Source organism: Pezoporus wallicus, unplaced genomic scaffold (genome assembly GCF_028554395.1).
Source record: "Pezoporus wallicus isolate ANWC-B61680 ecotype Strahan unplaced genomic scaffold, APGP_CSIRO_Pwel_v1 contig_608, whole genome shotgun sequence".
NCBI lineage: Eukaryota > Metazoa > Chordata > Aves > Psittaciformes > Psittacidae > Pezoporus > Pezoporus wallicus.
This window is the reverse complement of record NW_026639059.1, coordinates 800,999-825,517: the sequence shown is the minus strand read 5'-3', so window position 1 is coordinate 825,517 and position 24,519 is coordinate 800,999. Positions and strand designations below refer to the sequence as shown.

Below are 24,519 nucleotides of genomic sequence, written 5' to 3'. Positions count from 1 at the left end.
TTAAGGTACTGTAAATGATTGGTTTGGTGTGCAATGTAATCCACCCCTCTCCTTCCCTCCCTGGTAGTAAGGAGTGATGCTCCTTTTAAGTTTTGGGTTACTTGATCATGACAATTACACTTTAAATTCAAGAATGCTATCAGAGTTGGTTTGTAAATCTTGTGCGTTTTATCTGTGAGAATGCACAATGAGGATCCTCACAGAAATATCGTAACTTGATTTGGCAACTGGTGAGCTTTAATGAAGAAAACCAGTGCATATCTTTTTTCCAGAAACTTCCATCAGTTCAAAACTGTCTGTATTGTAAAATTCCTCATAGGAATAGAGATACTTCAGTATGTCAATAAATCTAGCAGTTTCATTCAGGAAGCCTCTGCTTGTTTTCAAAGATCAGAGAAAGAAGAGTGGAAGACAGTCCAGAATTTTGGTTAAGGATATGACAGGTGGATTTTAATAGCAGGGAATCCGTTCCTTCCAAAAAGACCAGTATTCCATCTGGAAAAGTGTAGATACGTATTTCATACTGTCCTGGTTTCAGCTGTAACAGTTATTTTTTCCTTCCTAGTAGCTGGTGCAGTGCTGTGTTTTGGCTTTAGTCTGAGAACAATGTTGATAACGCATCAATGTTTTAGTTGTTGCGCAGTAGCACTGACTCTGATCAAGGACGTTTCTGTGTTTCATGCTCTGCCAGTGAGGAGGGACACAAAAAGCTGTGAGGAAGCAGAGACAGGACACCTGACCCAAACTAGCCAAAGGGGTATTCCATATCACAGCACGTCATGATCAGTATAGGAACTGCGGGGAGGGAGTTACCCAGAAGGCCTGAATTGCTGCTTGGGTCAGGCTGGGTATCGGCCAGTGGGTGGTGAGCAATTGTATTGTGCATCACTTGCGTTTACTGGGTTTTTTCCTTTCCCCTTTAGGTTTTATATTCTATCCCCTTGTTATTTCCCTTATCATTATCAGTATTATTAGTAGTGGGTTTATATTAATTTAGTTATTGGACTATTCTCACCCCAACCTGTGGCGTTTACATAGTTTCATTCTTTTGATTCTCTTCATCATCCCACCCAGGGGGTGGCAGGGACGGGGGATGTGAGTGAAGGGCTGCGTGGTGCTGGGCTTAAACCATGATACACTTCGTAAAGATGTAAGGCTGACAGAAATTCAGCTGTAAAGACCTGTTTTTAAGAGTAAAGAGTCACAGTTTAATGTCAAACTGAAAACATGAATGTGGTAGGGTAGTCAGTTCACGTCCATTTATGACTTTACTAGAAGAATTGACACAACATCTGCATAATCTGAAGTTTTGTGAAAAGTATTTGAAAATTTATTGGAGTATTTCAAATTCATGTGATTTGGCAAACAGGAATGGTAGTATGAAAAATAGGATACCATTCAGAAAGTGCAGCGGCTGAATTTCTGTAAGAGCCATCAACAGCATGAGTACAGGACAGAGCTAGGTTAGGTAAACATTCAGTAGAAAAAAATCGTGGCCTAGAAGGGATTGGAAACCAGGTGTGAAAGAAACAATGACAAATAAAGTAATCCTTCCACTCAACACTGACAAAGACTTCTAAGCGTTGTATCTAGTCTCAGATTTCACGATTTGAAAGAGAGATGAACCACTCAGTATTAGTTGATGGGAGGGTGTTTCAGAGTACTAAGTATTACTCTTACCCTATTTGAAGGGGAATATTTTGCACAGACTAACTAAAGCAACCAACCTTTGAATATATTTGAGCGCATCAGATTTTTTTTCTCCCATAACTGGATTTCTCTGTGGAAAATACTTTATGACATGCTCACAAGATCTGCATCATCAGTTTCATTATCTGCAGTTGCTATAATACTTTCTGGACTGAAATACGTTTTACTATAGCTGCAACTATTTAATTTTATAATCAGAGCTCTGAAGTGGCACTACAACCTGACGGGGTGTCACATGAATGCAACTATAAGTACACAGCAGTCTAAGCCCTAAAGAAGAGGATGAGCAGCAGTCTTCTGTATAAAGTGTAGTTTTTGCACAGTGTTTTTACTTCCAAATTCAGGCCTATACAGAAATCCAGTTAGGAAGTACTACGCATATTAATTAATCTATTTGAGTCTTCTGCTGTGACACATCCTACAGGTTCAAACTTAAATGGGGAAAGCTCAGGTTAGATATAAGAAGTTTGTACTGTGAGGGTCCTGAGGCACTAGAAGAGGTTGCCCAAAGAAGCTGTGAATGCTCCATCGCTGGCAGCATTCAAGGCCAAGCAGGATGGAGTCTTGGCTGACATGGTTTAGTGTACCCTGGCAGGGGAGTTGGAAGTAGATGATCTTAAGGTACATTCCAACCCAAACTATTCTATCATTCTATTCTATGATATTTGGTTTTCATACTATTAGTTTCTAAGCAGATGACACCTCACTGCTCATGTGATGAATCTCATCTATATTTTGGTGAAAAGTCTTCCTGGTAAGACTTTAAGCCTACAGTGAGCAACTGAGTTCTGCCAGATCATCAGTACCTACTTCTGCAGCACTCTGTAAAACCTTTGTGAAAGAGAAGAATGAAGTCATGCATCTGACTCTCTTATTTGGACTGTAATCAAATAAATGATCAAACAGCACTGAAGACATCTGACAAATTATGAAAAGAAAAGCATAACAACAGAATAATACAGAACCACATGGACAATAATGCTTGTGCATGGAAGAACTAGGATCAGCCATGTCTTCCTGAGGTAGCCAGATGCTGTAAAAACGTGTCTGTCTACTTATTTGCAGACATTTTTATTGTTATGAGTACCCTTTCTGGCAGTACATACCATGTTTATTTTTATACTTTTGAATTCTGGGGGGGAAATTGCATTTTGATTACTGCAGACAGATATATATATATATATATATAATCATGCTCACAGAGCAGTAGAGTTTGCAATAGAAGGTCTCAGCAAAGATTCTGGTATTTCATGTTAAAACTTAGCATTACGCATTTCTCTTCAGCTCTCTTCACAACACTTCCTCAGATGCCTTCACAGACAGTGAAATCTGGTAATAATTATCAAACAGCATACACACTGTTTACAATAGAGTCATATTTCTTCTTTTTTTCTTGCATAAAAAGTAGAATGCTGCTGAAAAGTGCCCAAATGTCTGCTATATGCCATGCCAATACAGCAGCTCAGCCAAAAATGCAGAGAGAAGTTTGCCAAATAAAAAAAAAATAACAAATTGGTAATGGTTTCTATCCTGACAGAGAATGAAAATTATACCTCAATGTGTGGCCACTCATGTGGACACATAAAAATGTCTTAGAGGCAATCATTTTACCTCAGATAACACACCCTGATAGTAGAGCAAAGCATACTGGCAGGCTTTCACTTCCCATAAAAACAGCAACCATGACCTACAAAATGGCCTGGAGGACTCACATGATTTGTGCATATCGTATATACATATGCTATACTTTAATTATATTTAATAAAAAACAAATAAAGTAGAATTACTGTCATTTGAGGAATGGATTTGTATTAAGAGAGTTTAAAAATCTAAGTTGTTATAGTCATATTCCAATACAACAAAGACACTGAAAACGTAAACCCTTATAGAAAACGTAAACCCTTATACCAACATATGAAATGTAACTTCCCAAGTGACTGTAATAATCATTAATAGCTTTTGGAAGACTTCACTGCATTGCCGATGTTCTATGTGTTTATAGCCAACTTATGTAATATGTACATTTTACAATTTATGTAGCTTCAAAGTAAATTCTTTAAAAATAAGACTCTCATCTGTCTGCAAGTTAACATGCACATTTAATATGCTGCAAAATTAATAATATAACGTTTATTATTAGTCTATTATGTAGTTTCACATTATTTTAACTCTTAATTTTAGTGCAATTCTGAACGTAGTGTTATTTTCTAAACAAAAATACAACTTCATAAGCTGAAATTGCAACACTCCATTCAGTATGAATTACTTACAGAAAAAAAATTCTATTGCCAATTAGATGTCAGTAATTACTTGGAAAGAGGGATAGAGACCTAACTTTATAAAAGTCTTTAAAAGACTGATTATGTTTCTGTGATAAGAAAATACCAGACAGGAAGACCAGTCCTTCAGGTTCATGTAAAGGCTACATAGGAGAGGTTTATACTGGACATGGGAGGTTTAGACTGGACATTAGGAAGCACTTCTTTACCAAGATGGTGGCCAAACCCTGGAACAGGCTTCTCAGAGAGGTGGGCGATGACCCGAACCTGTCAGTGTTTTAGAGGCATTTGGACAATGCCCTTAACAACATGCTTTAAATTTTGGTCAGCGTTGAAGCAGTCAGGCAGTTGGACTAGACAATTGTTGTAGGTCACTTCCAACGGAAACAGTCCATACTATAATTCCTGGAGAACTCAGAAGCAGACTTACAGCTCAGATAGGAGCTCAGAATATCAGTGAAATCCAAGGACCTCAAGATTTATGCTGTATGTTATCCCTTATCCTCAAAGACTGAGACAGGAAAAAACATAATGAAGTAAGACCACATGGTTTGAAGAAACAACCAAATAGATGGCTACAAGTGAAAAAATAGTAGCAAGTTAGTAATAAGAGTTAACCTGAAATGGGCAAGATTTAGGAAATTACTTTATCTGTTGTTTGAAAAACTATAATCTAAAGCCAAGATGTTTATGTTTTGATTTGTCTTTTAAAATATTATCTTCTAAAGAATATAAGCAAGGAAAGCAAGTCTGAATTTCCAGATAATGCCATTAACATCAAAAGTAAAAAGAAAACTTTTTCTTTGGAAACCTAACCTGCATTTATATTTTAAAATACCATGCTCCATTCTTCTTGGATACAATAAATGGGACAACCATGAGGGGTAAAGAGACAGAGACAGTGCATTTTCAATGACAGATATGCCAAGATAATCTGTTAAGATGAAAGCAGACTATGCTAATGCCCACAAACCCTCCCCCCCCAGCAAATAAAATACTGAAAAAATAAACACACTCATTACACACTACTTGTGTAAAAATGTGGTTTTAAAAAAATGGCAAGAATTCTATATAGCCAAATAGTTACACTAGTAGTATAGCCAAGTACCATACTACTAGTGTTACTCTGCCAGTTCATATGTCTGAAGTTTTCTGCAAATCCTAGAATTTCCCTTGTGAGGTCTCAGTTCGATTCACTGAAAAGCAAGAAGGTGTGAATGTAAAGTTGCAGAATTTGTGTAGCTTTATCTTACTAAATTAAAATACATTCCATGATTCAAACAAGAAAGGATCAGTTACCCAAGACTGACCTAAAATTTTAGCCTCATCAACACATCTGGCCTCAGAATTTGCAATTCAGCCTACCTTTAAATTTTAAGATTTAACTTTTTTTTTAAGGAATGTATCTTCAAGTAGCCTTAAGATATTTTGATTCAAAACATAAAACTTAAACATTTTTATAATATAGTTTACTGTAACTTGATGTGTAACTTCCAGATAATTGAAGAATTTAATTTATCAATGTGTGGAAAAAAATGTAAGTAAAGATGTCAAATGCATTTTTCCTTCCCTGTCTTGTCTTCTCTCATGGTGTTTTTTTATGGTGTATTTTCTCACTTCAATTTGCAAACCTTTTTCATTTGTAGAATGACAGTGAAAACAACAGTTTAGTCAGCCTGCATTTCCTACCAATGCTAACTGTCTTCTCATCTGAGAAAAGCAACTTCATTAACATGGTTATGTATGTATGTATAAGCCCTCTCACAACAGATGCAGGATGCTTTAATCACATTTAGTTACCTAATTTCTGCTTAAAAAGGGTGCCTATTCTACATGTTTGTACATTTTATTTTTTCTCATTATAATAATTCAGTTTTTTTTTCAGGTTGGGGAACAAACAAGAGGAATTAGAGATGTGTGCACATCTATGGGGGTATGATATAATAGGCATCACAGAAACATGGTGGGATGGCTCCTGTGACTGGAGCGTTGGAATGGAAGGTTACAGGCTCTTTAGGAAGGACAGGCCTGGCAGGTGGGGAGGGGGAGTTCCCCGTTATGTTAGGGATAGGCTGGAGAGTATGGAACTGTCTGGGGACGGGTGAGCAGTCAACAGAGAGTTTGTGGCTCAGGGTTAAAGGGAGAACAGCAATAGGAGACATTACTGTGGGGATCTGTTACAGACCGCCTGATCAAGGAGAACCTGAGGATGAAGCACTCCATAGACAGATAGGAAAAGCCTCATGCTCACAGGCCCTTGTCCTCATGGGTGACTTCAACCACCCTGACATCTGTTGGAAGGACGGTACGGCCCGGCACAAGCAATCCAGGAGGTTCCTCGATTGTGTAGAAGACAACTTCCTTCTGCAAGTAATAGAGGAGCCGACAAGGAGAGGTGCCATGCCTGACCTCGGGCTCACCAACAGGGAAGGGCTGGTTGGAAATGTGACGCTCCAGGGCAGCCTTGGATGCAGCGATCATGGGATGGTCGAATTTGAGATCCTCAGGACAGTGAGAAGAGCGTGCAGCAAGCTCACTGCCCTGGACTTCAAAAGAGAAGACTTTGGCCTCTTCAGGAACCTGCTTCGGAAGGTTCCATACAGGATACAGTCCTAGAGGGCAGAGGGGCCCAAGACTGTTGGTTGATATTCAAGGATCACCTGCTACAAGCTCAGGAGTGTTGCATCCCAACCAGAAGGAAGTGCAGCAGGAGGGCCAGGAGACCTCCTTGGATGGATAAGGAGATGCTGAGGAAAATTCAAATAAAAAAAGAGGTTTATAATAAGTGGAAGCAAGGACAGGTGGCATGGGAAGAATACAGGGATGTTCTCAGGGAAGCTAGGGACCAGGTTAGGAAAGCTAAGGCTCAGTTAGAATTAAACTTAGCTAGAGGTATTAAAGATAACAGGAAGGGATTCTACAGGTACACAGCAAATAAAAAACAGACTAGGGAGAATGTAGGCCCCCTCAGGAAGATCTCAGGAGAACTGGCTACACAGGATTTGGAGAAGGCTGAGGTTCTGAATGACTTCTTTGCCTCAGTCTTCACTGGCAAATGCTCTGACCACACCACCCAAGTCTTGGAAGGCAGATGCAGGGACTGTGAGAATGAAGACCTTGAGCCCACTGTAGGAGATGATCTGGTTCGAGACCATCTTAAAAATCTGAATGTACACAAGTCCGTAGGTCCTGATGAGATCCATCCGCGGGTCCTGAAGGAGCTGGTGAATGAAGTTGCGAAGCCACTGGCCATCATATTTGAGAAATCATGGCAGTCAGGTGAAGTTCCCGATGACTGGAAAAAGGGAAATATAACCCCCATTTTCAAGAAGGGGAAAATGGATGACCCAGGGAACTACAGACCAGTCAGTCTCACCTCTGGGCCTGGCAAAATCCTGGAGCACATTCTCCTGGAAGGCATGCTAAGGCACATGAAAAACAACAAGGTGCTTGGTGACAGCCAGCATGGCTTCACTAAGGGGAAATCCTGCCTGACCAATTTGGTGGCCTTCTGTGATGGGGCTACAGAACTGATGGACAGGGGTAGAGCAGTTGATGTCATCTACCTGGACTTGTGCAAAGCGTTCGACACTGTCCCACACGACATCCTTGTCTCTAAATTAGAGAGACATCAATTTGATGGATGGACCACTCGGTGGATAAAGAACTGGCTGGATGGCCGCACACAAAGAGCTGTGGTCAATGACTCGATGTCCAACTGGAGACCAGTAACGAGTGGTGTCCCTCAGGGATCGGTGTTGGGACCGGTCTTGTTCAATATCTTTGTTGCTGACATGGACAGTGGGATTGAGTGCGCCCTCAGCAAGTTTGCCGATGACACCAAGCTGTGTGGTTCGGTTTATACCCTGGAGGGAAGGAATGCCATCCAGAGGGACCCTGACACACTTCTGAGGTGGGCTGATGCCAACCTCATGAAATTTAACCATGACAAGTGCAAGGTCCTACACCTGGGTCGGAGCAATCCCAGGCACAGCTACAGGTTGGGCAGGGAAGAGATTCAGAGCAGCCCTGCAGAGAAGGACTTGGGGGTGTTGGTTGATGAGAAAACAGATGTGAGCTGGCTTCAGTGTGCACTCGCACCCGCCTTATATCCAATCTAAACTTCCCCTGCTTAAGTTTTAAACCGTTACCCCTTGTCCTAGCACTACATTCCCTAATGAAGAGTCCCTCTCCAGCATCCCTAGAAGGCCCCCTTCAGATGCTGGAAGGCTGCTATGAGGTCTCCACGCAGCCTTCTCTTCTCCAGGCTGAACAGCCCCAACTTTCTCAGCCTGTCTTCATACGGGAGGTGCTCCAGTCCCCTGATCATCCTCATGGACCTTCTCTGGACTTGTTCCAACAGTTCCATGTCCTTTTTATGTTGAGGACACCAGAACTGCACACAATACTCCAGGGAAGAGCAGAGCAGAGGGGCAGGATCACCTCCTTCGACCTGCTGGTCACACTCCTTTTGATGCAGCCCAGGAAACAGTTGGCTTTCTGGGCTGCAAGTGCACACTGCAGCCGGCTCATGTTCATTTTCTCATTGACCAGCTCCCCCAAGTCCTTCTCCGCAGGGCTGCTCTGAATCTCTTCCCTGCCCAACCTGTAGCTGTGCCTGGGATTGCTCCGACCCAGGTGTAGGACCTTGCACTTGTCATGGTTAAATTTCATGAGGTTGGCATCAGCCCACCCCACAAGTGTGTCAAGGTCCCTCTGGATGGCATTCCTTCCCTCCAGGGTATCAACCAAACCACACAGCTTGGTGTCATCGGCAAACTTGCTGAGGGCGCACTCAATCCCACTGTCCATGCTGGTCATTTTATGCAGAAATTTTTATTATCACCTAATAGCTTGTAGTCTAGGACTTCAGGATCAAACTTCAAATCATAATGACTTTTATCTCCTTTCCCTACCTAAGGCATGCTCTTTGATGGAAGACGAACATGAGACAACACAGTACAAGCTACTTCCTCAACTGGTAAGTGTTGAGGCCATAACTTCTCCAGTGCTTAATCAATTCTAGTGCTACCCCATTTCCTTGGGGTCACCTGACATTTCAGATGAGTTTATCAGTTTGTCCTCATCTCATTCATTAGTCTTTAAAATACTTACCACCTCCAACACAGAGTTTTCGTAGGACTTAAAACAAAGCAAAATGTCTTCTACGCTCCCACCTTGTTTTCCACAGGGCTAAATCACTACCTTTTAGCGGATTTCTGCTGTAGCAGCCATCTTCACATTTGGTGTTTCTGCTACTCCTTAAATTTACACTTAAGAGCAAGCCTATATTGCTCCAACAGGATTTCCAGCAGTAAATACAGAAATTTAAATCAAAAGAACTCACCATCCTTCATCATTATCTGCTTCAGGTTCAGAAACCTCATTTTCAGGAGTTTCTTCAATTGCCTGGGTTAACTTTGATTTAAATCGGTCCAATAGCGCCAGTGTCTGAAATTAAATACATGGCTTTAGTGAAGTCATATGCATTTGACACCAACAACAGGTATATACAATATCTTTATTATTATTTTGAGAAGTAGTACAATGAGATGAAGGAGACATCTTTCATATGAATTTGAAAGAAATGCTGTAGAGAGGCAAGTGAGAGAGCAAGGGGGTGGGCTGGGGTGAGAATGCATTGAAGCAGCAAGATTAAGTAGGGAAGGCACTCTGCAGGTGTGCAAGAGCACTCCACTGGTGTGAGGGAGCACTTGTCTGGCTGCCTAGTGAAATCAAAATGTGTATCAAAGGAACAAAATCTTATGGCTACTTATAGAATAAAATAGCTGATTAAACAATTAAACAACAGTGACTGCTGACAATGAATTTTATTGTTTGCACCTGCCATTTTCTTCCTGTAAAACAATTAATTACATAAATTACAGTTTATTCAAGCTTTGAATTTAGAGCTTTGAAGACCTGGTTTGATTGATATTTATATACTTTATGTTGCTGATCTTTTAAGTCATGTACTGACACTGAAAATAATTCAAAGCTTTTGACTCAAGTACAATGAACCACCTTAATTAATTAATTCTATAGACACCGGTTCTTATGCAGCATACATTAAGCATTTTATTCTCCAGCTGATATCATCAGATGTTTCAGCTCCAACGAAGTCACCAAATCTCAGGTGACACCTGAAGATTGTACCACAGGCATTGTTTCTGATCACCTGGAATAAGATTTGTTTATACAAGAACTGTATGCCTGAACCTTGTGAATGGAGAGGGGGCTCTTAAAAAAAAAATAAATAAAAAAATGAGCAGACCACAAGAACGACTTGCACAGCCCACAGCTTATTTCTTGCTGATACTTGAGACATTCATGGAAAGGAAAGCATGAGGGAATAAGTGCTTGACTGAATTTATGTGGCAGGCTACATTTGATCTGGAGGTGATAGGTTGGCAACCTATGTTGTAAAACACCTCTGTATGGCTGTTTAGTTTTGTTTGGTCAAGTTTTTCAAATTTAAAAGAATAAAAACTAAACAAGAATAGAAAACAGAAATAGGAAATACCAGAAGTGTTCACTGGAATCAAATTTCCTTCTGGGAGCAATCTTAACTTTAGGAGTTTCCTGGCTTTTGAATTCTTTCAAAACCGTATTTTAATACTGCCAAAGGGAGGTTTTTGAGTTGTTGGGGTGTTTTGGTTTGTTTTTTGTTTTTTTTTTTTTTTTATTTTGTTTGCATTTATTCATTTATTTTCTGTTTAACTTTTAAGATGGAAAATTTCAAATATAGTTGGGCCTGCAAATCATTCAAATTCTATAGCCTTCCATAGTATTGTAAACCCTGTACTTGCAACGTCTGAGAGACCAAATCTCTGCCTACGCCATCAGAAGAAAACAAACTAACCATTTTTACATGAAGCTGTGACCGACCAAAGGCACATTCCATGTGTATAATTATCTCTGGTGCCAGCATTCTTGTGAGTAGACCTGGTGATAGAAATAATTTTCAAATGCCTTAGCAGGCATTTTTGCAGTGAGTGATTAGATGCCTTACTGTGGATCAAATAACTTTGTAAAATTGACCCTTGTAGAATGATAAGCTTAGGACTTCCAATATCTAGTATTGTAAGGAGACACATACCTTTCCCCCTCTTCTTTAACTCTTGTACAGAGGATGCAAAATGGTATTGTGCTGTAGGACCAAGTAGGAGGGATGCAAGGCTAGAAGAGGCTCTCCACAAGTGAAATGGATTACAAAGAAGTGATTAATTATTGCTGAACAGTTCCCAGCAGGGTTACATAAATGAAAATTAAGATCTACTAAAATATACATCCCTGTCATCTGGTTTTCCTGTGATGTCCAGGACAGGACTGATATAAATTCATTAGAAGTGGTTTCATCCATGCTGCCAACAGAGGTTTAGTATTCTTTGATTTAAAGCTAATGGGCTTTTGAATGTACAAAGTTTCCATAAACTTAGTTTAGAGCTAAATCCACTTGCCACATGTATAAAGGTTTGCCAACCATTCTTTTGAAGTTATTAAGCCTCGAGTTTCCAACCTCTTCTAGCTTTTAGAGCTGAATATGAACATCTTCATAGCTGAATTGACATGCACTTGTAAACCACTGTGTTTGATGTACTGCACAGATTTTAAACGAATGGTACTTTCCATTTCACAGGCAGTTTCATATATTTAACAATTCCAAACTTTCCTATTTTAGAAAAAAACAAATATTTATGTCAAACGTAATGTTGGTCATTCTTGCAGACTGAAGTCTACATACATTGTAACTCCTTTTGAAAAATAACTTTCATTATATTTAAAAAAGGTTTTATTTTTACAGTACAGTTAAAAACTTTTTTTCTGCTCATTTCACAACACCAAAAGGTATGGATGGACTTAATATCTTTAAACATATTTTAAAATGCTAAAAAACCCATCTTGGACAGATGCCAAATATGCAAACCTCTGTCCCAGCTTTATGGCATGCTGCAGAGCCAAGGAAAGCACTGTACATAAATGCAAAACTCTCATACATGTAATCAAGGATACCTCTGTGTGGGTAGCATTTCCTTTTGCAAGACTTTAGTGACTAAACTGATAGCACTTTCAAATGCACATTGAAACTTCACTTACCTGTCTACCTGGGTAATCAAAATAGGGGATCAAAGATTACATATTTATTTTTATAAATAATAAGATTATTCAAAAGGAAAATGAAACATAATGGTAGGGGGGTTGGAAGTAGATGATCTTAAGGTCCTTTCCAACCCTAACTGTTCTATGATTCTACGATCCTGTAAGGGACTTTAAAACTCTATTTATACACAGATGAAGAGAGAAACTTTTCCAGAACTTTTTCTGGATTTTTTCCCCCCAGGTTTTCCAATTGTTACCTGATCTTCACGAGAAACTCCTTTCTTTGGCTGCTGCTTCCGCTTGTCTTCATATTTTTTCTTCTCCTGAAGGTACTCTTCAACAACACTGTTTGGAGCAGGTTCCTCTTCTGAATAAGGAAACGCATTTGGTTAAACAAACTAAATTTGGTTTTATGGTTTAGTATCATTTTGGAGATAATCTGTGACTTCTGAAATAGCAGGCAGAACACTTGCATAAAATGTTTCTGTTGTACTGCTTTCTCAGCAAGTAGAATGATTTGCTGCTTGCTGAAATGAAAAATGCAACACTGTACTGGGCAGACAACAAGTCCAAAAATTTTTGTTTCAATTTTGTTTTACTATGGAGCCAGATAAAGCAGTGTAACAGCAATAAAAATTCTGATGTTAAGATGAGAAATGAAAACTGTTGAAATTCCTTTAACAAGTTCATCTTAATTTCTGAAGATCTTTTTCTGGAGCAGCTGAACTGTTACATGTATTAATATTATGTGACTTTTTGTTACAGCAGAGACAAATACAGATGACTATTGCCTACAGACAAATTCAGAGTCTTCCTGTTTTGTAGGCTGAAGCAGCCACAAATTAAATCCTTGATCTTGCAATAAAGAAAAAACCCATAGCATTTTTACTTTAAACAAAATTAGCCATGTCAATCAAGAAAAGAACTCTATAGCAATATAGTAATACCTGGACTAGTCAACAGCTACACTCCTTCATTTTTTTTAACAGCTGCTTCTCTGCAGAATATCCACTGCCATGACAAATTAAGAATTTAACAGGGCAAAAACTTTATCTCAGATCTGATCAACACCATACGGTCACATTTTCTTCCCCTTGAATAGCATTAAGACATTTCACAAACTGATTTAGTACACTTGAAATTTATTTATTTACACATATTTATGAGATTGTTATTCCTGATAAGGAACAGAAGAATAAAACCTCCAGATGTCCACTGCAAATGATGAACAGAAAATATTTATGGAGGAAATTGTTTCAACAAATTTCAGGATATATGGCCTGATGAACTGTAAACCTAAATCAAACTCTGTATAATGGGGGTTTTTTAGATGACTGCTGACAGATATACAGAGAAAACTGGTTTCAAACAAAATTTCTTTCTCACCTGAAGTTTTTATAAGAGTTATAAACACAGAACTTATAATAAAGAGAAATACATCTGTAATGGTATATCTACATATAAAATATTTTTATATATTTCCACAAATGAAATATATTATTTCTTTTTTATCCCAATTTATATGTTGCATGTATGTACTTAAAGAATATCAGGGAAAACAGCCATACACAATACCATTCAGAGTTGTTTATTTTCCCTGTTTCCTGGCTGACATGTTGGATATAATCAAGAACAGAGGATTACAGCAAGATAAAGAAAGAAAAAAGCCATCTTCCAGAATGACCAAAAAAGATACATGCATATACACATTTAGGGATGATTAAACAGCCGAATGAATGAAATCTGCCATAAAATATCATGCAGCATAACATCAGATAAACTGAAGAGAGTAACAGAGCACAGCATAAACCGACAATCATAAGGGCTCAGCTCCACTTCCCCCCCAATTATCTCTCTCTCTCTTCTCCTAATAAGAAACTCCATTCTTAATTCAAGACCAACACCTTGGGAAGACAAACCACTACTTTTTGCATAAATGTATCAAATCAGACTTGTTGACTGTGTGGAAACAACATACTGCCTTGTTTTACTAATATTTAGCTTCTAGATAAATAACTTGAACTACAAAACCACCTATTTTCTTATAGAAAACAAACTTTCAGGTGACATTTATTTAAAGGCTCCTTTGAATTGAATCCCATTTACCCAGTAATTCACCATGCATGACGTACAAAAGAACTGAGAAGAGTGTTCCTGTAAACTTATGAAAATGCAAGTCTCAAGCTGGCCATAAATGTTTAAACCTTGGATCCAACCTTTGATATACATATGTTGAATTTAAAGAAGATGTGATCGTTAGTCATAGATGTCTTTTGACTAAGGTTTCAGTTTAATCTAGTGCAGCATAAATAGAATTCTCATACAAATAGGTTAAATTCCCCTGCAGTTGTGTGTTTGTCTATTTTATCATACTCATATGGTTGTCACTTACTGTTAACACAAATAATTTAGATTTCAGTTTGAGCCTTCTCTTGAGATTATTGTTTTCTTGGGTCTTCGCCTGTCAGAGTTTTTCTAATGCCCAACTTCATTCTCTCTGCCTCCCAGGAAAGCCTTTTCGTAAGTCAGACCAAAGGTAATCAGATACACCTGAATTAACTTCAGAGTAAGTCAAACAAACCAGTTATACACTTGTACGTATCGTGTTTCTGCAGCTTTCATTAAGATAACCTAAAGACATGCTGGTTCCTCCATGAGGCCTTACAGTCTATTACTCCATATTAAAAGCAAGTAATACAACAGGAAGGATTTTCATGAGCCCCTAAGTCAATGGAGTTCTAGCACACTTTAAAATTTCTGAAAACTCCAATCATTTCAAACCCACAGTGTCTTTTTAAAATAAACATTGTCTTGCTAAGTAGCAATTCTTTGATAAAATTATTTCATGTCTGCATGAATAAACTCGAGCAATTAGCAAGCAAAAGAAAACATCTGGAAGAGAGATCTGTTGGTGGGAAGAACACATTAGAAATGTAAAAATCCTTTTAAAATGTAAAAATAGACTGCCAGCTGCTACTTTGTATCTCATAGCCATCATCCCAGAACACCTCCAAATCTTTTGCAGCAGAGTTGGAAAAAAAGAGGATCCAAAGCACTCTACGATGGACCTGACCTTCACATCAAGTTTGACAAACATAGGTCCAGCTTGATGATCCAGCAAAACTGCAAGGATCATTACATCAGTATTAAGATATTTAAGCTCCTAACTCCTTAATGTAAGAGGATTTATTCAGACAAAATTGAATTAAACATGACAACGGATGCACAGCAGTGAATTTAAGTATGGCAGGGTGCAGAAGATGCTAGTTGACGTAAGAGGAGTCTTGCAAGAGGCTTCTCATCCATCACAAAGTGTAAATAGCATCAGGCAAAGAAAGATTTCTTTTTCTCCCAGTTTGAACAAGTTGTACACATTCTGTTGGTAAGGAAGATGAGGGGAAAAAAAAAAAAGGAAAAATATAACCTTTCTTATTGAAAATAAACTTCATTCTACTTACGGAAGTTGTAAGTACATTGCTACTTACCTCAACTAGCTTGAACTACTGCCAAGAGATCCTGCATCTTACTGTGACAAAACCACTAGAATTTAAGTAATTTATTTTTTTTCAGATAGATTCTTCCATCTTAAAATACTCCTTTAAAGAGCAACATATACCAACCTGATGTTGTAATCTAACCTAAAACTGTGGTTTTGGGACGCAGCTTCCAATGGTAGCCTGAAACTAAGGAAGACATTTCCTAAGTCTTTAAACCAGAAAGGAAGATTGATTTAGAAAACCCAGTATACTGAAGGGTTTATTTTGCTCACACTTAAATTAGGAACAGTTCAAATTATATCAATTTTTAACTGCAAAATTGCAGCATAACAAACACATGAGAACTTGATCCAAGGGTGCTGAACTGAACTGAATGGCAGTCTGGATGGTTTTGGATCAACCTCTAAATAGGAAGTGGAGCAGGAGAGAAAGCTTAACAATTTTAAGCTTAATTCCTAAAACACCAGGTAAATTTAATAGCATAATAAACACTCAACAAAAATTGCATCAGACATACCTTATTTCAGAAACTGCAACTGAACTTTATTTTACACTTTCTTAAAACCAAGCAGTATGAGTTTTAGGCCTGCAGGTTAGAAGAGTACGATCACTGCTTATGCATGCATTCATATTGGCTTTAAAGGCTGTGCTTTATTTCTAGCACTGCAGATGGGGTAATTTTTGCTTAGCATGCACACCAGTTATGGTACAGATAATGTACAATTCGAGACAAAGGTACTTCTGACAGTATGCATACAAGTTTCCACAGTATGAAATTTGTTATTTTATCATTTTGGTTTTTGTATCAGTCTTGACAAAACTTGCAATAATGACTGTCATTGTAATAAAGGACAGAATCCATATAAAATCTAGAGGTTTTGTTTCTTCTTTTTAAGAAAGAGATAATGAAGCTGCCCATAAAACATTTGCTGGAAAAAGAAGCAGTTTGCTGAAATTATTAACAGAAACAGCGCTAACCTTCAGAATGGTAGAAATAATATTTATTGTGACAGAGGAAAACACACAGTTCAATTTCACTATAAAAAAGAAAGACCATACAGTGCTGACAAGGGTCAGTGAAACAATTTTGGTGTATGTTTTTTCTTTGATAATGCACAGCTAGCATGAAGATTTTTACACAAATAGACTTAAGTATCTCACCTTGCAAAACATTCCTGATATACTGAATTTCACAAAGTAATCCCATAAACTGCTAAAATGCACTTTGCATATATCATCATGAGTTCATGCAGAACTGAGATAACAAGGAGACTGTACAAAGAAATCTGTAGGAAACAGCACCCCAGTTTATTTAGCATGGTTTCCATGGTTTGAAACATGGTGGACTCATTAACTTTTGTCAGTACCTCAAGAATATTCTTTAGCAACTCACATGACAGGTGATAAAAGACCTTCTGGATAGAAATTTCAAGAAATACATGATATAGCTAAACTAAATACTGTGGGGAAAACAAAAAAACTCAAAAACACTGGGCTACTCCTTGTTTGAAATGAAAGAAGTTATGAGTAAATGTTTTTGTGCATTAAAATAAAACATCTAAGCCACATTCCTGTATTTGTGCAGTACATTCCACTTTCAGCTATTCATCAAGATTCAGTTTATATTGCATTCTTCTGGAATTATAGAGATACGCAGTACTGGTTTAAAAAATCTTAATAAGATTGAGATCTTGAAAAGAAAAACTATTTTTGATCCAAAACAAATAAAATTCTTACAAAATACAAAACAAATTCTAATATTACTTAATATTTCATGAATTAAAATGGAATTCCTATCAGAAGTGACAGATGGAGAACATAAAGCCACTTTCTATAATCAAGATCTAAGACAGATAAAACACTTCTTCCAGAATCCAGGAAAATAAAAACAACCCAGGATATTTTAATATCCAGGAAGCACTAAATACTATGTCTATGAAAATAAAAATATTATTTTACAGTAAAATAATATAAAAATGAACATACTAGAAAATACAAGATGATGTTATGCTTGTAAGAATTTATAGACTCATAGAATGGTTTGGGTTGGAAAGGACCTAAAGATCATCTAGTTCGAGCCCCCTGCCATGGCCAGGGACACCTCACACTAGACCATGTCAGCCAAGGCTCTGTCCAACCCAGCCTTGAACACCGCCAGGGATGGTCCATTCACGACATTGCTGGGCAACCCATTCCAGTGCCTCACCACACTAACAGTAAAGAAACTCTCCTTATATCTAACCTGAACTTCCCGTTTCAGTTTGAACCTGTTACCCCTTGTCCTAGCACTACATTCCCTAATGAAGAGTCCCTCCCCAGCATCCCTAGAAGGCCCCCTTCAGATGCTGGAAGGCTGCTATGAGGTCTCCAGGCTGAACAGCCCCAACTTCCTCAGCCTGTCTTCATACAGGAGGTGCTCCCTTCCCCTGATCATCCTCGTGACCCTCCTCTGGACTTGTTCCAACAGCTCCACGTCCTTTTTATGTTGAGGACACCAGAACTGCACACAATACTCCAAAGTGAGGTCTCATAAGAGCAGAGTAGACGGGCAGGATCACCTCCTTCGACCTGCTGGTCACGCTCTTTTTAATGCAGCCCAGGATACGGTTGGCTTTCTGGGCTGTGAGCACACACTGAAGCCGGCTCATGTTCAGTTTCTCATTGACCAACACCCCCAAGTCCTTCTCCACAGGGCTGCTCTGAATCTCTTCTCTGCCCAACCTGTAGCTGTGCCTGGGATTGCTCCAACCCAGGTGTAGGACCTTGCACTTGGCATGGTTAAACTTCATAAGGTTGGCATCAGCCCACCTCACAAGCCAGTTCTCCCGTTTCCTTCTGGAGAGGGCCCACATTATCCCTAGACATCCTTTTGGTGGCAACATACCTATAGAAGTCGTTCTTGTTACCCTTGACATCCCTGGTCAGACTCAGCCTTAGCTTTCCTGACCTGGTCCCTAGCTTTCCAGACAATGTCCCTTTATTGCTCCCAGGCTGCCTGTCCTCACTTCCACCTTTTATAAGCTTTTTTTTTCCTTCTAAGTTTTCTTAGCAGCTCCTTATCCATCCGTGGAGGCTTTCTGGCCTTCCTGCTGTATTTCCTTCTAGCTGGGACACAACACTCCTGAGCTTGTAGCAGGTGATCCTTGAATATCAACCAACAGTCTTGGGCCCCCCTGCCCTCTAGGGCTATATCCCATGGAACCTTCCTAAGCAGGTTCCTGAAGAGGCCAAAGTCTGCTCTCTTGAAGTCCAGGGCAGTGAGCTTGCTGCACGCTCTTCTCACTGTCCTGAGGATCTCAAACTTGACCATCTCATGATCACTACACCAAGGCTGCCCTGGAGCATCACATTTCCAACCAGCCCTTCCCTGTTGGTGAGCACGAGGTCAAGCATGGCACCTCTCCTTGTCGGCTCCTCTATTACTTGTAGAAGGAAACTGTCTTCCACACAACTGGGGAACCTCCTGCATTGCGGTGTGCTGGGCCATACCGTCCCTCCAACAGATATCAGGGTGGTTGAAGTCCCCCATGAGAACAAGGTCCTGCAAACGTGACGCTATTCCTAGCTGTCTATAGAGCGCTTCGTCCACAGAATCCGCCTGATTGGGTGGCCTGTAGCAGACCCCCATAGTAATCCCCCTACCGCAGTTCTCCCTCTGACCCTCATTCACAAGCTCTCTGTTGACTGATCACTTGTCCCCAGCCAGAGCTCCATACACTCCAGCCTGTCACTGACATAAATAGCTACTAGTCTTCCTGGTCTGTCATTCCTAAAGAGCCTATGACCTTCCATTCCAACACTCCAGTCATAGGAGCCATCCCATCATGTTTCCAGGATGCCAATGATACCATATCCCCGTAGACATCCACATATCTCTAGCTCCTTTTATGACACACTCTCCAGTATACTTGTGTTTAGGACTAATTCTGCCTGTGGGGTTTTTTTGCACCTTTGACTACTATTCAGTTACTGTCATTATAGCCCTGGCCAGCTTAACTTCCTGAAGAGCCACTGTTTGCTTACAAGTCAGGTGAGAGTCAGGAAATATTTAGTAACTATGCATAACTGAAATAGATTTGCTTACAGAATGAGCTTCCAGGGTTGGACTGATTACTGGATTTTCAGTTTGCTACAATGGAAAAAGCAACCATTGTAGAACAAACTTTCTAGTTCATTTAGCCAACTCAAATAGTACGATCTTAGAAGTAATTCCTAGAGCTTCAAAACATTTATTTGAAAGAGCAGAGCCCACCAGTTTGTAAAACAGTGTAGATTTTAATATGCAAAAGTTTTTAATGAACCTTTTCTGAACTTTGACAGTGTTTAGGCACATAGTCCCACTCTAAGCCATGTTTTTTTTTTCTTCTAATGTCATCTGATTTTGAGCACATACTTAGGATTAATACTAAAATCAAAGCTGGCTTACTTATAGCGTGGGTTTTGTCTTTTCTTTTGCAGATACAGAGACAAGAGGAAAAAGCATTCACTTTAGCAGAGAAGGTTCTGAATAGGGATGCTGGGTATTACTCAATGAGATTAAATGAGGAAAAAAGTGTAAATCGGGCAAGAAAACACAGAGGTTTGTACAAGCGACACATTCAAAATGCATACTTTGGTACAATGCAGCTATATGGTATATACTGCAAAATCTTTGTGCTGAATGTATTTATGCTGCATAATTCCCAAACCACAAAAATGTGGATTTCATTGTTTTCATGATGTTCTCAAGGGCGCAAACTCTGTTTCGGACTTCAAGAAAGCATTTGTCCATGTAAGACAGGACTTACAGATATAAGTGCCACTGACATTATGAAAATTTAATAATAAAACAGAATTAAAAGATAATCTTAAATTGGCATCCTTGCTAGATTTTGAGAGTTAAACACTTCAATCATTTGATTACCATACCACAACTAAAAGCAAAGCAGAAAATTTTCATGCCTCAGTACAGTTCTTGCACTTGGATGTTGGTTTCTACAGTAGTTGTTATGTTTCTCTGCCCAGACAGTAATTTGTAGCTTTTCTGTTTTTTCATGTGTAACAATTAAATTTCATTATCCCCACATTATCAGATAGCTTACAAACTGTTTTAACAAGAAAAATTAAATTACTACTTCTTAAATACTACTACTATTCAAAACCACCAAATGGTTATTAAACAACTGGGCAGATGGTATTTGTCTAAAGCAAATTTCATTGAAGCATATTCACAGGTTTACACTACAGAACTTTGAAAAGTGTATCTTTTTCACATATTTTATTAAGTACTTCAAAATGCTGAAGTAATTCAGCGCTCAAATTATAGTGTTTGATGTAATTTCTGGCATCACCTCAGAAAATGTCACATAAAAGAAAAACATCTTATTTAAAGTAAGGTCTTGACAGCAGTCTGGCATAGTCAACAATCTTATTCACAAATTGGAAGGATGGTTATAATCAAACATGTACAGGGGGAATTAGCTTTTTTCCCTCTGTCCTGTTGCAACAATGTGAACACTTAAATTTTCACCCCTCAATCTTCCTTAATTACTCTAAACTCTGAATACAGGGAGAAAAAAAAAATGTATGCATAGTATGTGGCATGAAACAGTTGAAATAGTGATGCTAAATGTGATACCAAAACTAATAAAGATCTGCAAATGAATGTAAAATAGATGTGTCATGCTGCCACATGTTCATTAATGACCTCTGAAATCCTGATCCTGCAAAAAAGTCCAGTATGACCTAAGCAGCCTTATTCTCACAGTTCTGTGGTCTTCAGTGAATTTCTCCTGCTATGGTCACAAGTTTTGGCTGAGATGCAGTTTTTATTAATCAAGCACAGAATCATATTAATGCAGTTACATAGCCTCTGAACTAGCATTTTTCCCTAATGTAGCCAGCTCAGGGTGTAGGCAGACACTGTGCAAGTGTCTCCACCATCTGCACAGACATACCTGATACAGCATGACACATCTCACTCTCCATCCCACATTCCCCAAGAGGACAGGCAGAGAATAATGGAAAAAATCTCTTTCTACATGCACATTAATTTCCTGATAGCACTCCATTTTAAATATATGCAATTTCTTATATGTAAACTGATGGGGAATAGGTAAACTGGTATACATTTAGCAGACTGTCTTGCATGCTGACAGCTCTACTGCGCTGGTGAAAATCCAGGCCAATAAACAAAAAATTCTGAAGTGAGATACAATAAATGCTTTAACTTTGGGGCAAAATCACTTGCTCAGGTAAACCACTGTTTTTTACTGCTGCTAGATTTCATTATATTCAAACTAAAGTGTTTCTAAAGTCTCTTCTGTTGTTCTTCACATGTAAATGTCTGTTTCACAAAGAAGGTATTCTTCATTCCTTTCACTTACTGTCTTTAAATACTTAAGATTCCACCCTTCCATCCCACTCCCTACCTAAACTAGGCATATCTTCAAGTATCTCCTAATAAATAAGTTCATGCAGCCTTCCGCTATTTTGGGGGATGGAGGTTGTCCATTTGTATCCAATTGTTCAGCATCTTTTTTTGTGATACAGTTAATGCCTTTGCAGCAATGACCACAGAATTACACCCACATAATAAAATAAATTCATGTTCAGTTTGTTTTGTAGTATAAACCTGAAATATCTTTTCCCAATTTCTTTATAAGTTTGTGCATTAGAATATTTTTCCTTAATACAAAAAAAAATTAACATTCCAACATGAAAATTTATTTTCATTTACATTTTCCATACCTTTTCTTCCAACCTCCTAACTAGTACTTCCTGTACTATAATCTGGTATTTAGTGACATTTACTTTTGCTACTTGATTACGAATAAATGGTTTTCTAACAATGTTTTTCCAATAGTCATAAGATCCAGTGTAAATACACAGTCCTTTTTCAATTTTGATAACACAGCAACCATGAATTACAATATAGTGAGGTAACATTACACGATCAAAGTGAAGTTTAAGATACAGTACCATGCTAATTTTATAAATACTTATTTATAATTCTTAAGTGTTTTGAGACTTTTGCTCAATAAAATTATGCTGCTTTAAGTACGTCTCCAATATTGCCACAAAACAGCAGTATTATTAGGTTAGCAGTCAGAAGCTACTTTTATAATATACAGTCTCTATTTTAATCTGTATCTTCTTCAAAGCTGATGATTCAGAACTGAAATGTTACAACAGTCTTTAGAGAAAAATAAGAGTATCTGGCTTAGAGCAAAAAAGGCAAACTTCAGAAAGCTGCTTTTGGCTCCATACAAACTATGATGAAAATAAAAGCTTTGTCATACGTGCAAACAGATTCAAACAGTTTAAAAATTTAGGCAGTTATCTCTGCATCACTTTTGTATTTCTGCATCACCTCTAGTTATATGGCTGAAATTCATTAAAGAAAGGAAAACTTTGGTTACTTCAACAGTACCTAACAACATCACGAAACAGGAACAAAACTATTACACCGAGGCCCTGATATGCTCACTATATATTTTGGAGGCTATTCTATTTCAGACTACCAGTTGGAGCTAATCAGATATGCCCCTGGAATGCATCCTTCCAGCATGGCTTCATCCAAAGTGCACATTCCTATTAAAATTTCAACTTTCCTTGAAGTCTGCAAGTACTTTCATCCCTTACCAGATGTACCTAACATGCACCTGTACTTATTCTTTCCAACAGATGAGATATTCTGTATAATTTAAATGACAACAAATTGATAGACTTGTGAAGGACATCTGCAGAATGATTTCTAAAATGCAGCAGGTAAAATCCAGAAATGAAAATTGACCATTTTAAACTTCATATTAACAAACTTAAAAATCATAGTAATTAATGAGAGAGACAGCATTATGGGAAGAGGTATTTAGCAAATGCAAGTTGATGCTGCCAGCATTTTTATACTTTTTGACATCAGCTGAAGTCGAGACAAAGGCAGCCAACAGCAAAACATTAGATAATTTCATCACTTAATTAATTTTGTATTACAATATAATTTAAGCATGCTGTCTAATCATCAAAGGTTAATGTCTGAGAACATTAGGTGGATTCAGGTGTATCAAACTAAGTTTCTATTGACTTTTAAATAATAAAACCTAAGATTCTCAAAAATGTGTTTCTAGAATCTTAGTTTTTCCTGTATGTCACAAATGTGAACCAAGCATCTCAAGGCACAGATTATGCTAATGTTTTTTGATTCTGAAGAGGCAGAAAGCTTCCTTACTGAACAAATTTTGACAGTAAGTTTATTTATTAAATATATCTACTTCCTTACTAAATAATCTATTTATGAAAGACAGTAAATGGGACTTCAAATGACATATAAAACGTAACCTGTAAAATGCTGCAAAAGACACTTACGTACATTTTAAAATCTTTCCATTATTTAAAAGTTCAGTTCCTTCCTCTTAGTCTGAATTTTGGCAATACTGCCAAGAGAGCTGTTGTCCTGATAAATAAGCAAAGACAATCTGACTCCTGAACTTTTAAGGACAGATTAAAAAAATTTCCTTAAGCTTGAATCTCTGCCTTGTGCTCTTTTGATTGCTGCTGGCTCTAAAAAAAGTATCCAAAGTGAGAGCTGGAAAAGTATTTAGAGGTAGAAAAAACACTAAAGCATGGATGAAGAAAACTAAAAAAGTTTTGATTACTTACCTAGCTATTAACATATGGATTTTATTAGACACCAGAGAAATCCCTTAGAAGCAGGAATGGGAGATTATAAATCTTACTTATTTATAAACAAAACCTCTTCCCCAAAACTGCTTGTGGATATCCTACAAAGCCATCCCTTTTGGCTAAACTAGCCATTCACAGAAGAGAATATGATCACAACTAAATATTTTGTTTACATATTTTCCCTCAATGATAACATTTTTAAATTGGTTATATTGGTATTGTCAATATACATGGTATTTATGGCAACTTTACAGCTATTTTATGCTACCGGT

The 24,519-nt window shown here is 38.1% G+C and overlaps 1 protein-coding gene across 1 annotated transcript in view; it reads right to left on the bottom strand.

Annotated features, from left to right (window-relative positions):
- The window catches only part of CWC27 (CWC27 spliceosome associated cyclophilin), a 124,351-nt gene that overhangs the window by 13,560 nt on the left and 86,272 nt on the right, over window positions 1-24,519 (bottom strand). The window contains exons 12-13 of the mRNA XM_057413574.1: window positions 12,347-12,456; window positions 9,337-9,440 (exon numbers count right to left, since the gene is read on the bottom strand). Of these exons, the coding sequence (XP_057269557.1) occupies window positions 9,337-9,440; window positions 12,347-12,456 (214 nt within the window). The remainder of the gene's footprint in view (window positions 1-9,336; window positions 9,441-12,346; window positions 12,457-24,519) is intronic.